The sequence below is a fragment of the Nylanderia fulva genome, unplaced genomic scaffold (genome assembly GCF_048542155.1).
Source record: "Nylanderia fulva isolate GAGA-0341 unplaced genomic scaffold, ASM4854215v1 Scaffold21, whole genome shotgun sequence".
Lineage (NCBI taxonomy): Eukaryota > Metazoa > Arthropoda > Insecta > Hymenoptera > Formicidae > Nylanderia > Nylanderia fulva.
In genome coordinates, this window is record NW_028190275.1 from 255,587 (window position 1) to 272,289 (window position 16,703).

At 35.2% G+C, this 16,703-nt stretch overlaps 1 protein-coding gene across 2 annotated transcripts in view; it reads right to left on the reverse strand.

The window, feature by feature from the left end:
- Positions 1 to 11,136: 11,136 nt before the first annotated feature.
- Positions 11,137 to 16,703, reverse strand: part of svp (COUP transcription factor 2) — a 126,830-nt gene continuing 121,263 nt past the window's right edge. For both annotated transcript variants that reach the window (XM_085482671.1, XM_085482670.1), the window contains exon 4: positions 11,137 to 16,355. In XM_085482671.1, coding sequence (XP_085338797.1) covers positions 16,078 to 16,355 — 278 coding nt within the window. In that variant the 3' untranslated portion in view covers positions 11,137 to 16,077. The remainder of the gene's footprint in view (positions 16,356 to 16,703) is intronic.

The window sequence follows — 16,703 nt, forward strand, 5'->3', positions numbered from 1 at the left end:
ATTTGCTCTTAGAATTTACCTTGAAAATTATGATAATCAAATAAAAAATATTAATATGTACATAATAAAATTAATCGAACATATTTTATATCTTATTGCGGCAGATATTTAATATTTTGTATTGTGATAAAAATATATTAATCAGAGAAACTCTTATAAAATTCTCCCAATACCATATATTGTCCCACGATTACCATGATTTTCAAGGTAAATTGTAAGCAAAAATTACGCAAAGTTTTCCGAGTCTCGCGTTTAAAAATGCAACCGTATTATATTTTTTATACGCATTTAGAATCGCGCGATGGGATGCTCGATGACGGGCGAATTTGGCATTTAATTTGCCGCATGACTCGTGAAAGAAAAAATCGTTCGAGACGATGAGAACTCTCGGGATCTCGTTTCGATGACTCCGCTTTGCAGAGAAACCCTTGGAGTAGGCAGCTCAGCGACACGTACAAATCGTACGATTATGCGAGTCGTGACACGGCGCTCGAACCGGCGGTTGACTCTGAGAAAATGCGATTGGATTGATCCCGGTGATATATCGCCGTCTATTTCCGCGTTCTCTCACCCTCGGTTATCCAGGCGGACCGAGAGCGAATTTCTTACGCGATCGCAAGAAAATTTACATCCCCCGTTGCGTCTGTAGTTACATCTATCTTTGCAGGATTGAACACCCTTATGTAATATATTTGAGAAATATGTACACTTTAATAGCAATCTGTATATAATGCATCGAGAAACTCGTCTGCGTTTAATTGCATTAATTTTCTGGCTATTCCGGTAAAAGTGGTAAAAACGAGATACATCAAAATTTAAGAAGTTTAATATTTGAACAGAACATTTTAGTTTTTAGATATTTTTAATGTCTCTTGTGTTATTTTGTTTAAATATTTAAAAGTTTTTTAACTATTTAAGTTACATCCATTTATGGCTGGATTATGACTTATGACAGGATTTGCTCCAAAACCGCTATAAAAAAGTATTTAAATTATTCAATTTATCCAATAATTTTTTTCTACTAATCATCGCAGTTGTTCAAGTATTCAGTTGTAAATTTAAAGTCTGAAATTTATATTAATTAATAATATACAGCTTGAAATACGTGATTGTCTGGTTTTATTGCAATAATGTAGAAGAGGAAATCTTCATATTAAACTATATTTTGTTGCTCCAATGAGAATGCAGCTTTAGATAGATAAAATTCACAATTGAAAAACTTGTGTTAAATTTAAGAGACCACGTTCCAAACGGTTCGCAGAAATTTTTGTGTTAATTTAAGCTAATATGGATATGTTATAAACGGAAAAACAAATACTGTGTTAAATATCTTAACACAAAATTTTAAAAAATCAACATTTTTTACCGTAAATTTTAACAGATAAATCTTGTGACTAATAAAACAGAACATATTTATTGTGCAAACTTAAAAATAGCTGCACATAGTGTTATTTTTACATCTTTTTTTCAATGGTTCGAACAATTTAACATTTAAGTTCAATTGACAGAGGAATATTAAAAATATTGAACACAAAAATTTGAACGGGGACCCTGCAAGCGAACACAAACTCCTACTGTGTACCATTCGGACAAGCGCGTTTAGCGCCAGATGCGGCGCTAACTAGATAAGCAAGAAGACGACAGAGAGCCCTTATCAGACAGCTGCAATCAGCCGCAAGGAAACGTGACGGGTCCCCGGAACGGAGTCATCAATCAAATCAATCAAACCTCCGGTTCGGGCGATCGAGATTGAATTTAACTTCCGTCGCGCCGGACTGGATTTCCACAGCGCTTAACATTTTCTCGCAGCGAAGTCAGGCAAATCCGTCTTTGGCAAATCGCGTGCGAACAGCTCGATCCTTCGTCTCCGTCTGAAAATCGCGCGGTTCGATGGGATACGCCCGACGGCGACGAGGAATAATTAGTTTTGCAACTATGACGCACGCGTAAAAACGTTCCCGCTCGCACACATTCACGCACGCACGCATCCGCAAGACGCATGGCAGGAGAGTGGTTATCACGGGGCTGTGATTGGTATTGCCCTATGACCTCCGCCGAGCTCCGCCTCTCACTTACGCACCGACACGCACGCATTAAAAGCGGACCTTCTTTGCGTATGCAAGCGAGAGCGAGCCGCTGGCGTGCCTGCTGCGCTGCTCGTCGCATCATTCCAGCATCATTGCATGATGGCGTCTCCGCGCTTTCCGCGAGCGAAGATACCAATTGAGAGAGAGAGGCAGCCCGAGGGGGAACTGAGCGAATTAACGCTCTTTCGCTACTTTGTGTGACGTCATGCCGCGATCTGGACTTGTAGTCGCATCAAAACGCGATAAATCTTCTCTAATTTGTAAAAAAAAAAAATTCTCATTTATCTAAACAGATTAAGGAACCAGTTTTTTATAGCCGCAAAAAAGATATATAATGTACCAAGCTAATTAAAATTTTAAGAGACTGTGTAGTCTCGAAATTTGTAAAATGATTGATTCGCTTATTGTTACATTCTTCGCAATAATTGAAGATACTGATGGCATGTTTCATAATGCAAGTGTAATGGGCACGACGAGAATTATTAGCGTTCCACCACTTATTGGTGTTGGTTCTCTTTCATCGACCTCGTTAATTAAGTCGGGGCTAAAAGTCTCGGTGGACTCTAAACGAGCTATGACAATCGCTCGATTTGGCATTCTGATTCTCGCATGATTCACCCTACGCTTATAGCTGCCTGAGGGTTTAATTGAGAGCTTGAGAGATGAAAATTATAGTCTTTGTGTATTAATTCGTTACTCAAGTCTCTTCTCCGACAGTTCGTGTATGCGATGATTCTTATTTCGATGATATAAATGTTGAAGCAAATATATCAAATCGATTCAAAGAGCCTGCAATATAATTCTAAAGTCCGAAGATGTTCACGAGAAAATTTTTAGAGAGGAAGAAAATTTCGAAGATATAAATAATGCAAAAGAAAAATTTAGATTTTCAACACGCGACAATATTCTAATAATGTGATCTAAAAATTTAGAATTGTAAAGGTATCCAAAAAAAACGAAAAAATTCAATAATACGCAAACAAGATTAAGAAATCAAAAGATTCGAAAAAACTGGAAAGTTTCATAGAGGGATGAGAAGAGATTCAATAATGCAAATATTGATCAATTTTAAGATTTCGAAGAATTTAGATACGCCAAGATTTGGCCAAATTTTGGTCGCAACTTAATAAAAAAGTGTATTACCTAATCGAGTCATAATTAATGATAATTTGCCGCAATCTAATGTGTAAAAACATTCACACCAAAATTGTATTAATATCAAAAATGTTTTTCATCGGAAAGCTGCGCTGGATTTCGTGAAAAGTGACTTTGGCGAGAAATTTGGATATGAAATCAAAAGATTAGAAAACAAACTGAAAAGTCTCATAGAGAGATGAGAAGAGATTCAATAATGCAAATATTGATCAATTTTAAGATTTCGAAGAATTTTTAGATACGCCAAGATTTGGCCAAATTTTGGTCGCAACTTAATAAAAAAGTGTATTACCTAATCGAGTCATAATTAATGCTAATTTGCCGCAATCTAATGTGTAAAAACATTCATACCAAAATTGTATTAATATCAAAAATGTTTTTCATCGGAAAGCTGCGCTGGATTTCGTGAAAAGTGACTTTGGCGAGAAATTTGGATATGACTCACTCGCGTAGTTAAAGGGTTAATCGAGGTCGGCGCGATCGATTCTTACTCGTGCAATTTATTTCTCGGGAGTTGCGCAACGGCACTCTCTCCAGCATCCCCCGATGCTTTTCGCTTCACGATCGATGAAGAATCGAATACTTAGGTGTTACGCCCTCGCGAATGGGACAGGGGAATTATCGTTCCTCCGTGCAACATTGCGGATATTAACTTACCGCACCGACTATAATTTGCAATCGCTCCGTTATCGTGATGATTATTTCGCGATTTCCTGGAAAGAGCTTTTAATTTGCGTCATCACGATCTTGCGGCAGCTATCTCGCGATCGGACCCGTTTTGACTCCTATCGCTCATACGTTACTTCCGATTGCATGTACTTTTCGTTTAATCATCATAAATTATGACATTACTAGGCTTATCGTAATACGTTCCATCTAGGCCAATAACATCCGGCTTTTGAATATCTAGAATAGATATTTGGTCTCAGGAATTCAATCTATGTTTAACATTAAAGGAGAAATCAACGCAACATGTATAAAAATATTTAACATTTAAAAATGTTAAGTTTATCAGGTTGGTTAATTAATTTTCTCATATTAAATAATTAAAACTAAGATATTTTAATTATCTTAAGTAAGAATTAGAATCGTAATATTGATAAAAAATGTTTAATTATTTCACTATTTTTAATATCAAGGACTGCAAGGGATGACAGTAAAAATTTGATCAATTCTTCGTTTTACAATTATAAATTAAAAAAAAATTGAAACAGCATTCATTACATTCATTGCAGTATATTTGTGTATTGAATAATATGAAGAAAGACTTTGGATAAAAAATCATCATTTTGGTGATTAAAATTTTTCATACACAAGAATTCTGATCAATTATTGCAAATGAGAATAGAGATCATTATTTCTTACGTATAGCATCAGAATTTGATGTTATTAAATTTGTAATATTTTAAAATTCGATAAAAATATCAAAGAAGAGACGTGCGCTTTTAAATAAATTAGCGAGACGACCGAAAAACGATTAGATGATTTGATGAGAGGTCTCAGGAAAATTGACGCGTGGGTGGCAAAACGGCAATTGAAACATAATAAACGCACATTACTTCATCAAGAAACGGAAGGCAGTAGCCGCGGTTCTCCGGTAGACTTCCTTTCGATCTCTTTGATCCTTTCCGCGATGACATATCGCTGTCGGAAACTGTCATTAAAGTCTTTACCGCATATCTGCATTCGTATATACATATTTGGATGAATTTTTCATTCCGACGCAAATTATTTATCAGCATGCTTCTTTTGCATCCTTAATTTTATCAAATCTAGACCGATCGTTATATTTATCAAAGAGCGGGCGACAGCTTGATTTTCGATTTTTATGAAAAAATATCGCCAACGTCAACAACTGATTTTCACGCCAATCAAAAGAAATGCATCGTAATCGTTGTTTTCAATATCCGTTATCTCAATACGATTAGACGATATGCGTAAAAACGGTTGTTTACTTCGCGTTAGCAGTGATGCAATACTGGGTCACGCCACACCAACAATACTCCGTTACAGTGACGAACGTACCACATTTACGGCCGGGTATCTTAATATATAAAATTCGTGGAAGAAATCTCGATCTATGGATCTTCATTTGCGCAATACGCGGAAATCATATTCACGCGAGATCGATAAATTCGTCGAGTTCGTAGCTGCTACAGACGGATAAATCCATCAATTTATATACACATATCCGTAGAATCTCGCTCTCCTTTTACCAGCAAGTATAGTATATTAAATTTCGAACTAGATCAATGTAATAGCAATAGAACTGCTATTATTCAAACTGAAAGGAAAATGCAAGCAATCGGATAAGCAAATTGTTGAACAATCGCTTTTCTGACACCGAACTTTATCTGTTTCACCAAGAATGCCAGAAATTTATAAAATTGACAAATTCACAGATTCTATTAATTTACACAAGTTTAATATACGTATATTTTAATTACGCGTGATAATATATTTTTTGTGCCCCAAACCTAAATTCTTTATCGAAGTTAAAAAACATGAACATTTGAATTAAAAATTAATGATTCTGACTGATTATTCATCGGCAATGACGTATCGAGCAAGCTTGAGTCGCCTTTTGGAAAATTGTTTTTCGCACTAATATCGAGAAGCGCCATTTCGTTCTTCTCTGTTTCGCGCGATATAAAATTGCGCGATTTCATTCATGGAGGGAAATATTCATTGACTCGCGGCCTCGATTGTCCCGTCGGATGCACCGGTCGTGTACAGTCGCCGTTTTCCAGGAAATTCATTATCTCTGCGAGTCTGCCTCGCTCTTTCGGTGGCCGAACGTGGAGCGCCGCCGTTAAAATTATATCGTCGAGGAGGAGCTTCCCGCGAGTCGCGAGATATAATAAGGTCAGACGCCGGGGTTATCGCCGGGGTTGACCGTATCTCTCTTTCTCTCTCTCCTCGGGAAACGATAAAACGGGAATAATATATAGAGAACGCGCGCAGAACCGCCGCTGGAGCCGCTCCAAATCTCCGCAGCATCCTCTTCCGTCCACCCTTTCCAGGTTTTCGCTCTTCCCGTCTTGGCTAATGTCGAACGAATTCTCTGTTTCTTGGAGATTCGTTTCTCATAAGCGTTCCCTGTCGTGATTCTGTAGAATTCGAATTTCTTATTGCGGTATCTTTTTAGGATAATGGTATATTCCCTTTTTATTTGTGCCTTTTTCTTTGTTTTCTGACGTGAACAATTTTTTAATTGCAGCAACTGTGCTATTATTTTTTCGTCAAGCATGTATTTAAATATATTTGCTGCAATATTTTAAAATCTTGAGTTTTCATGATGTGCTATCTTTACACATTAATTCATAACTTATCATACAGATCATTAATTTATTAGGACGTATAAAAAAATACTTGACTCTTTATTTAAAGCTAAATTTTAAAGAGATGTAAAAATCTTGAGTTTTCATGATGTGCTATCTTTACACATTAATTCATAACTTATCATACAGATCATTAATTTATTAGGACGTATAAAAAAATACTTGACTCTTTATTTAAAGCTAAATTTTAAAGAGATGTATAAAGTTTCTTATAATTTATATCATTTTATTACAATTTAATACATTTAGAGATATATTTTGTCCCAATTGTGAAGATGAGGAAACGTAATTTCGAAGAGAGCAAACGCGGGACGTTATCTGGTTGAGCTTACGCTTTGATAATAATGAGCGCGATGGGAAGCGGATTCTGAATGAAGCGTTGTCTTCGACGTGGCGCACACAAATCGTCGGCTGTGCAAGCATCAGGATATTAAAAAGCCGCGTGTGCCTAATCAGAGCGGAGAGATTCTCCATATTTCCGCGATTAATCGTCATTCTTTATAACGCGCGATTAGCGAGATCGGGACCTCGCAGACGCAACGTCTTCTTGTTTAATGAAGCGAAACGAGATTTATCGGCACTTTTCCTTTCTAATCCTATTATCAAGATGCGGCACAGCAGAGAAATACTTTGCGCTTTTTTATTATCGGTATCAAAAATTTTGCTATCTCAGTATGAAAATAAAAATACTTATAAAGTAGAATGAAATGTAATTATATTTAAATATAATTTTTGCAGTTGACAGATAATTTATTTTTATAAACTATTAGAATACTATCAATAATGGAGAATTTTGAAATGACAGAAAATATGATTTTTTTAACACAAGTAATTTTAACAAAAAGAGAGTTAAAAAAAAATAAATAAAAAAATCTAAAAACATTTAATTTTATTTAATTTTGAAATTGTTTAATAAAAAATTATTGACATTTGTTCATTTTTACAATATTCTATTAAAATTTCCAGTAAAGTTCCCATTATATCGAAATTTTTGTAGATACAGTAGTAAAGCCTAAAATATATCCGACATAGAATTTTCTTTTTGATAACAATACTTTTTTCTTAATCCGCAAAAAAATTATTTTCCTATTATATAATTATTGAAAATTTGTTAGTATCTTAGGGATTAAATTCGAAATGAGTCCAAAATATTATCCGACGAGGTTTTCAGAAATTCCGCCTTGAAAAAACGTGCGTGTGTACTGCCGTTGTAATAATTCATTCGCAAACGTCGCGGAGTCGCGTGTGCATCTTATGTTTTAGAAAGCGGAACGATTAATTTCGATCGAGCCAGGATGTCCCTTGCATGAAAAGTACCACGTGTCTCCGAAGAACGCTTTTGTTTACGAGAAATGCGACTTTTGGAAACACGCCAAACCCGGCAACTCGCTCTCGAAAGAGTTTGCCTTTATCATTCTCATCTCTCTTCACTTTATTTTTATTTTTGGGATTCACAAGATATTGTTATGAGGTATATATATATTTTATATAATTTTTGTTAAAAAAGAAGAAATATTTAAGTATATAAAATTAATTTTTTAAATCTCTGAATAAATATCTAAATATCTGAATAAAATTCATCGAATTTCCATTGTATTGTTTAAGAACTATTTTGTATATATATTTATATATATGTACTCTTTACATATTTTTTCTCATTTTGTTTAATTTAATCGAATATAATTTCGTGCGCAAAGCGAAGTTATATTCTTTGATATAATAAAACCTTAAAAATTGCAACGCATGTATAAAATTATTATTGCAATGCATGAATAAAAATATATTTATTACTTATGTGATTCATAAAAATTCAATATATAAATTTTTAATTGAAAACAAAAAAAATAGAATTTTCTATAAAAATCTTTCGATCAAAATATTTGAGTACACCCCACACGTCCGTCACGCTGCGCGTCTCGCGCGCGACTGATTCCCGTTCGAGATATCGCGACTGCGAGACTGATGATCACGTGATCAGTCCCGCGCGAAACGTTTAGCGTAGCGGGCGTATGGAGGCGCGCGAGTCAAATGAAAGCGTAGGTATTTGATCGAAAGATTCTTGAGGAAATTCTATTTTTTTGTTCGCATTTTTTGTTAAAAATTTAAATATTGAATTTTTATGCATTGCATAATTAATGTATTTGCAATAATAATTTTTATGCATACGTTGCAATTTTTAAGCTTTTATTATCAAAAAATAATATAACTTTGCCTTGCGCGCATAATTATATTCAGTTAGATTAAACGAAATGATATACATATATATGCTACATAATTTTAATATTTATAAGCAGATTTGTTAATGCAGTAGAAAGTTACATATGGCAGTAATCGTGTCGACTCATAAATCAATTTCCATTGTACATAATTTTAATTTCTGAATTTTGGTTATGTAGTAGATGCGTTTTGCGCGCGTTGTCGATATTATTTTTATTATTTATGTTTCATCTGTCTGAAATGAATATTTTGAAATAATATCTTTTGCAAATCTTGATATTCTTCACGAGGAAGAGAGAGTAGATTCCGACTTCTGTTTTACATACCTGTTCTAGAAAACGTCATCGTCTTTCACGACGGTTCTTCCTGGCCATCTCCGATTCTGTCCGTTCTCGGTTTCCTAGATTTATCGAAATCCTAAGCATTCGGTGCGACACGTTGATGTAAGATTACTGGCGCGCTCGTTTGTAAAGCCAAACCGAGCCACCGTTTTTGCCTTTTCGTTCATGCGTTTCTACGAGAGCCCGAACTGTCCGCTCCATGATTTATCCAGGATTTATGTATGCCTCTGTAGACTTGCCGGAGGACGCCTTTCCTCGTGGAAAAGACGCTTCAGACTCGTCCACGGAAGCTCGATTCGACTTGATTTGTCGTCGATTCTCGCTGCACGAGCGCTGTAATACGTCACCTCGTTTGTTATCCGTTACCACGTGTCGCGAATGTCGGAAAACATGTTTCCTTGTCAGTAATTTTTAATTCTGCTTTCAAACTATTATCGTCTGATCTATTTTTAAAAATGCGAAACTCGAAATCAATGTCAGCTAAATCTACTTTTTTGCACTTTTTTTTACATAATTCACAAATATCATACATAATTTACAAATATCAAAAATTGCTCCAAAAATAAATTATGGTCCATCGTCAAGTCTTTTTTAACATTAAATATAAGTCTTTGTGTTAAACGTAAATAAAGCGTTATTTTGTAGAGTATTGTCCCGATTAAGCTGCACATTTCCAAATATAAGCCACGCATCTTGTATGCATTTGAACGCAATGCAGCGGATGTTCGAAGAGTCGCGCGAGGATTCTATCCTGAAATAGGAGCCATTCTTGGTTCGCTTTTGATCGCGCCAGAAGGACGTCGCGAAGGCGAGAATTTTACGAATGAAAAAAAAAATGTAAAAAAAATACCAGAGCACGAAGATGCTTTCGATTTCTTTTTCGAATACCACACATCCCGTCCCTCTTTCGTTCCTGAAAGAGAACTCGGCGCACTTATCGTGCTCCGAGGTGCATTCCTGCACGAGCGTATTTCAATATAAACAATTGGCGAGTGAATTTTCCCCGGGTCCGCAACCGAGTGATTTCTGGCCGACGTGAGACGGCGATGCTTCTGTCTGCGATCGCGACCCCGCGGCCTCTCGACGGCGAAGGCACTCCGCGATCCGTTTTTCTCTCTTTTTTTTCTCTTCCTTCCTTCTCTCGCTGCTTTTCCTTTCACCGTTCCTCTTCCTTCCGTGTCTCGAGAGCTTCCTCTTGTCTTCTTTCTCCCTTCTTTTTCTTTGGGCTTTTATGAATTTATTTAAATTTGTATTTTGCACTATTTTACATCAAGTTTTACACAGCAAAAATAATCTTGGAAACATCCAACAGTGTAAAAAATATATATAATTAAGGAACATTTAAGCGAATAATTATAAGTAATCAATAAAGCTTGAATGCAGTTTATAATCAAAATTTCTGAATTATTTTCTTGGTATGAAAAAAAATTAATTTTATAGGTGTACAATTTATTACGTAATCCAAAATTATCGCGCAATAACTGCATTTTTAACGCTTAGTATATTCCATGTTTCCAATAAAAATAATGCTTATAATAATTAATTAAAATTCACAGTGGTCTGTTAATCAATTTATCTCTGCGAGGTATTGTTATATTTAATTATATTTTAATGATTTAATACTTACACTTGTCTCAGCGTAGTGTTCTTCAGAATAATCCTTTGCAAAACAAATATTAATTGCACTTGCCAAATTAATTAAAATTTACAAGAGGAAAAAATAACACTTATAAATCTTAAATAAAAAAATTACAAAAAAAGATCATGAATCTCAAGATAAAGTCGACTGAATTAAGAAAAAAGAAATCTAGGAATAAAAATTAAAAATTTTTACCGAAAGTTGTAATGTTATTAATTATAATTAATTATATAAAAAAAAATGAAATAATATAACTGCGATTTTGTTTCTCATAATTGAAGAAAATTACAGATCTGAGATCTGCGTCCTCATAAATGCTGCGTACACAAAGGTCAGAATAATCGGTACACCGGTCATACTTTGTTGTGTAACGTGATATTTTCTTATTATAACATCTGCAAAAAAGACCAGTCGCGTTACATCTACAACTCGTACATACCGCCGTTATGCGTTTCGACACTGTGGTTACATCATCAATAATGCTTTTATTACTTGTCGCAGCGATATCCTACGCGACGATACAATATGTGTGTGTATGTATATATATAATATATATATATATATTTCTTTGCAATTCATTTATATATATATATTTATATATTTTCATATTTATATATTTATATATACGTTCATATTTATATTCTTTATTTATATTTATATATATATTAATTATTTACATGTTTTTTTTATACAAAAATGTTCACGACTTTATACATAACTATGTATAAGAACGTCATTCGCGCCCTGACGTACGTACACGCGTTCGTTTGTCGATATAATACATTTTTGAGTTTCGTGAGCAATCGCATCTTCATCGGTGAGTACCTCGAGAGGGATCCACATCGCGCAATGTTAAAGAATTATTCATATCAACAAGGCTATGTTACACTTGAATTTCAATTCTTTGGACAGAATAACAATTTAAATCAATCAAAATAAAAATTCGATATGTAATGTGTATATTAAGATAATCCGCATAATTATTTTAGAACATAAAATCTAGTAAGCTCCTTTCTCTTTCTCTCTGTACGAAAATATAATCACTGTTATAATGAAAAGTAATTTAAATGTTGTGATTTTTTGTGCATTTAATATTAATTGTTATTAATTATCTTGATTCATTATTTTAAAGAGTTAGCATAAAATGTTGAATTCCTTTTTGAAGAAGAAAGATATATTATAATACTATTCCGTCCAATAGTTGATTTATCTAATCAAAATTAATTTCTTCGGTATTCTAGCAATTAACATTAAAAAAATGTTAAATGAGCAAAAATAAATGAAGCATATATGTGATATCACTTGACACTAAGTATTTAAGTACTTGATGTTTAATAGTGATCGTTCTTCTTTGCTCCGAGTCGATATTTTTTTATCCTGTATATATCGCGCTCTTATATTTCTAAAATAACATATGACTTTTATAAATTTGATTGGAATTTCAATTTATCTCTGAATTTTAACGAAAAAAAAATACAGAATATAGAATATATGTGAAATCTCTTTGTGAAGCTAAAGAAAAGGAAGAATACAGTATCATAACTATTTTAAAAAATTTGTCAAAAGTGCATGTTTGAAATATAGTACTCATATATCGAGCGAATGATTTTTCGTTAATTGGATCCCGCCCGAGGAAACCAAATCGCAGAATTTCCTGTCAAGGAATGACCGCTGCTTAAAAAATATTAGAAATATCCCATATACCCTTAAAAAAAGAAATGTTCCACTAAGTAACTAGCTTGACATTGCCACATTTATTATAACGTAGTATTCAAATATTTCCTCTTAATATCATTAAACAACCCTATACAACGCGCCGAGTTGTGTATACAATATATTGTACAATATTTATAAGATATAGAAAAAGCACCGTCTCGAAAAATCGTATTTAAAAATTTTGACGTACATATATCACATTATTTTGCTACTTCGCGTTCTCGCTCTCTCTCTTTCTCTAGCATACGCTCATTTTCTTTCACTCGCTTATTTTTCCATACGCATAAAACACACACACATACGTACCTGTACGCACATTGAAATACACACGCACATCTCGCAGCGCCGTCCTCATTTCTCGCATATTCAATTCACAGTTACTTTTATCTTTATCTATCGGAGACCCTAAGCGACACACACACACATAGCATACACGAGCAATATCGAATATTCTTCATAATTCAATAAAAAATATATCTCGATATATTTCGTAGCGTTTTGTGCGTGTCTCGAACTCGTTCCATCCCGAACTCAAATCTATATTTTTCGAGTCAAGTCAAGAGATTCGGAAAATTTGTGTCCTCTACTTATTCTCTTACTACATAAAATAATAATAAGTTTCACAAAACATCTTTGGAAATATTTTTAAAAAATTATTTAATCATATTACATTATTAATCTTGCCTAAAACTCGTAAACAATGGTGGATTTACCAAAGGTATCTCAAAAAAGATAAAAATTCTGTCTTTTTTTTAAAGAAATTATATTAATTTTAATTACAATAACAACGAATAATAATATACAATTTATATAATTTAATAAAATAAATATATATTTTTTTATTATTAACATAAAATAAAATTATAATAATTATCAATTTCTATTTTCAGGATTTTCTCGATCCAAAATTTTGTATGCCGAGAGAGAGCTTAAAATACATCGTGTTATTTGTAAATATTAATTCTACATGTTCATCATTTTTATCGTACACCTCCAACGAAAACTTTGCGTCTAATAACATATTACAAACCGGAGGGGACGTAACGAGTCTCAAAAAAAAAAAACTTGTCGCTTTTTCCTTTATACAATTCAACAAATTACGGGATCATCTCGTTGAAAATTTCTAGCTATTTTATTAACAATCACGATAACTCGAGGTGTGATTTTGCAAGTAGTACAACCATAGAATTTTGGCGCAGATTGCTCGTGATCATTGAAACATCTCGAGATGTAACAAAATAGCCTCGACTTACCTTCTTCTCGCAGCTTGTTTTTTTTTCCTCCAGACCCGGTGGGAATTTTCGAGTCCACTCAGGTCTCGACTATCGAGATTATCGGGATTAATCGCGATGCGATGATGCGATGACGCGATGACGCGCAATGGCACTAGCATACAGAGACGATTCCCGGGTGTATCGCACTCTCGAGTTATCTCGTCACGTACACGCTCTTAAGTAACCCAAGGTAAAAATATCGTATTTACAAGCTATATAATATTGGCTATTTGTGTACATGTGTATGTTTGTGTCTGTAAATGTTGTGTATCGCATGATATTGTCATCCAGATTGAGCGTCGCGTGTGGGGTTTCGCTCGCTGCTTCTCTCCCTCGAAACTTTCTCCTCGAAGAGATGATCGCCTTCGCGTTTATTACGGGATACATCGAAATCACCGCCGTAAACCTAATACGATATACAAGTAAACGCGATAGTTCGCTATTCGCACAAACGCCGCTGTCACAAATCGCGCGCGTAACGTAAAGGAGACTAATTTATTCCATAGCACGGATTTCCATAAGTTTCTTTTACGCGATTTCGCGCCTTCAAATGCAACGCTTTATTTTTTTCTCTTTACATCCTATAATATTACTTACAACAAACAATTTTTATTTCTTTTATATTAATAAAGTCGATTCGCTAAAGTACCAGGTATGCCGAGATGAAGCCCGATTCTGTTTTCGCTCCTATCTATAAGTACTATACATAAGAGAGAGAATTTGTACAATATATTTATCTTTAAATAGAGAGAGATAAACTTTGATAAACGTACTGTGTATACCGTAGCCTTTGCGAAAATTTCACAATTTCTTTTAAGCAAACTTGAATTTAACGAGTCGCTCGAGGAACTCTCAAAGTATTAAAAAACTAGCTTATCACAATAAAAATGATCGAATTAAAAAAAGAAAACAACGCGAAAAAATTCAATATTATTTTCACTGTATTAAAAAAAAAAATTTTTTTTGACAGATAACTTATCACATTTTGATTTATCATGTAAGATATAAAAATTCTACAAACAATTCCAGGGGCGATATTTTTCTCAAGAACGATGACAATTGTTTTCTTTAGTGTGAATAGAGTTTTGCACTAATCCGAACAAAAATTTACATAAATAATTTAAAGAAACTAATTTAAAGATTATAAATAATTTAAGGACTGCGCGAGAACCAACCAAGGATAGAATCTGGCTATATAATTCTCGAAAGTCACAAAAGAGTTCGATGAAAGCGACGCGCCGTTAGAATTTAGATCTGCGTGCAAGAGTTTCCGAAAGAAATATTTCCGAAAGAATGTTTTACAGGCTACGGGACTTGGAGAACGCATCAGCCTCTCGTAGAAGAGGCGTCAAGACGAATGACTAAGGCCTATGGCATGACTCGACTAATAGCGAGTACTCGACGCGAAGATTGATTCGAGATAGCGATGGGAGATCCACCAAGCTCTCTCTCTCTCTCTCTCTCTCTTTCTCTCTCTCTCTCTCTCTCTCTCTTTCTCCCCCATCGTTGATTATAAATGCTAATTTATGACTTCTTCACGCCACGCTCGTCCCTCCCGCCCTCTTGATTTCATTCCTCGCCATATAACAAAACACTTATCTATCTATCTATTTCGTCCCTCACTCTTTGCCTTACCTCTTTCTCATTTCTCTCGTTCCGTTCACTTGCTTTCTTTCACTCATGCACACACGCACGGAACGACTAACAAGCTCCTTACACGTATAAAATCTCTCCCTCGATCACTTTAGCGAGCACCAAGTTTTAACGCCCAGCGGACGTTCCTGGATCCACTCGGCGCCTCCGTGATTCTCTGAATGAGCAACATCTTTATTATGCCTTTTCTCCTTATTCATTCTTTTCCGTCGGAGGCAAAGAGTCTCTGACGATGCGTGTCTCTCCTCCACCCTTCTCTCGCATTATTAATCCTACCCACCCTCGATCGAACTTTATTAATGACTGCACTTTATTCTCTCTCTCTCTCTCTCTCTCTCTCTCTTACTTTCGCGATTTTTTTTTCTTCGTTCTTTGATCTCGCGTACAAAAGAGCTCTGACTATCCCGATAACTCTCGCGAGTGCAAGATGTCACATCAGTCATCGCGAGGAGCTTGGAATTTGCCATCCCGTATCAAGTTCACGAGCGACGACAGGGAGTCGTTCCGCGTCTTCCTCGTCGCGTCAGGAGAGATTCTTCGTTTCTTTTTCTACTCGCGCGGGAATCGGTCCTGCGGATGATCGTCGTGGGGCGCCGCGACGTCACCGCTCGAGCTGTAGTATTATGCGGAAGCTAGCTGCCGCCAGATAGAGTGTCACATCGTAGACGGCATGTAGGGCCAGTTGAAGCTGTTGCCGCTCAGCAGCATGTCCCTGATTAGTGTCTCGATCGGCGTCTTACCTACCAGCCGCACGAAGAAGAGCTGCTCGATCACCTGCGACGAGACCGTCCGTAGCGATGGCAGTCGCAGCAAAAGCTTGCCGAACCTCGTCGGCTGATTCGGATACTGGGTCCGGCAGTACTCCTCCAACGCGCACTGCGACTTCTCCTGGAGAGACTCGATGTGCGCCACGTCCGAAAGACCGCAAGCGTCTGCGAACAAAAAAATGGAGATGTTTAATCAGCTGATTATTCGGTCAAATTAGAAGTAAAATAAAATTAAGATTGTTTAAAATAAGTAACTTCGCTGGAAAATTCGACACGTTATTTGTAAATTAATAATGCAATTAATCAGAATAATCTGGAAAATTCGACACGTTATTTGTAAATTAATAATGCAATTATTCAGAATAATTAAGCACATCAGATTGATCTAAGCAGGTACATCTGTCAACAGTTTATTATCGAGTACTTTATCTCGAAAGAATTTGAATTAACTTTCCTTGAATATGCAAGCTCAAAAATGTTGCGATTCTTCTTGAATATAAGGTAATATTTATC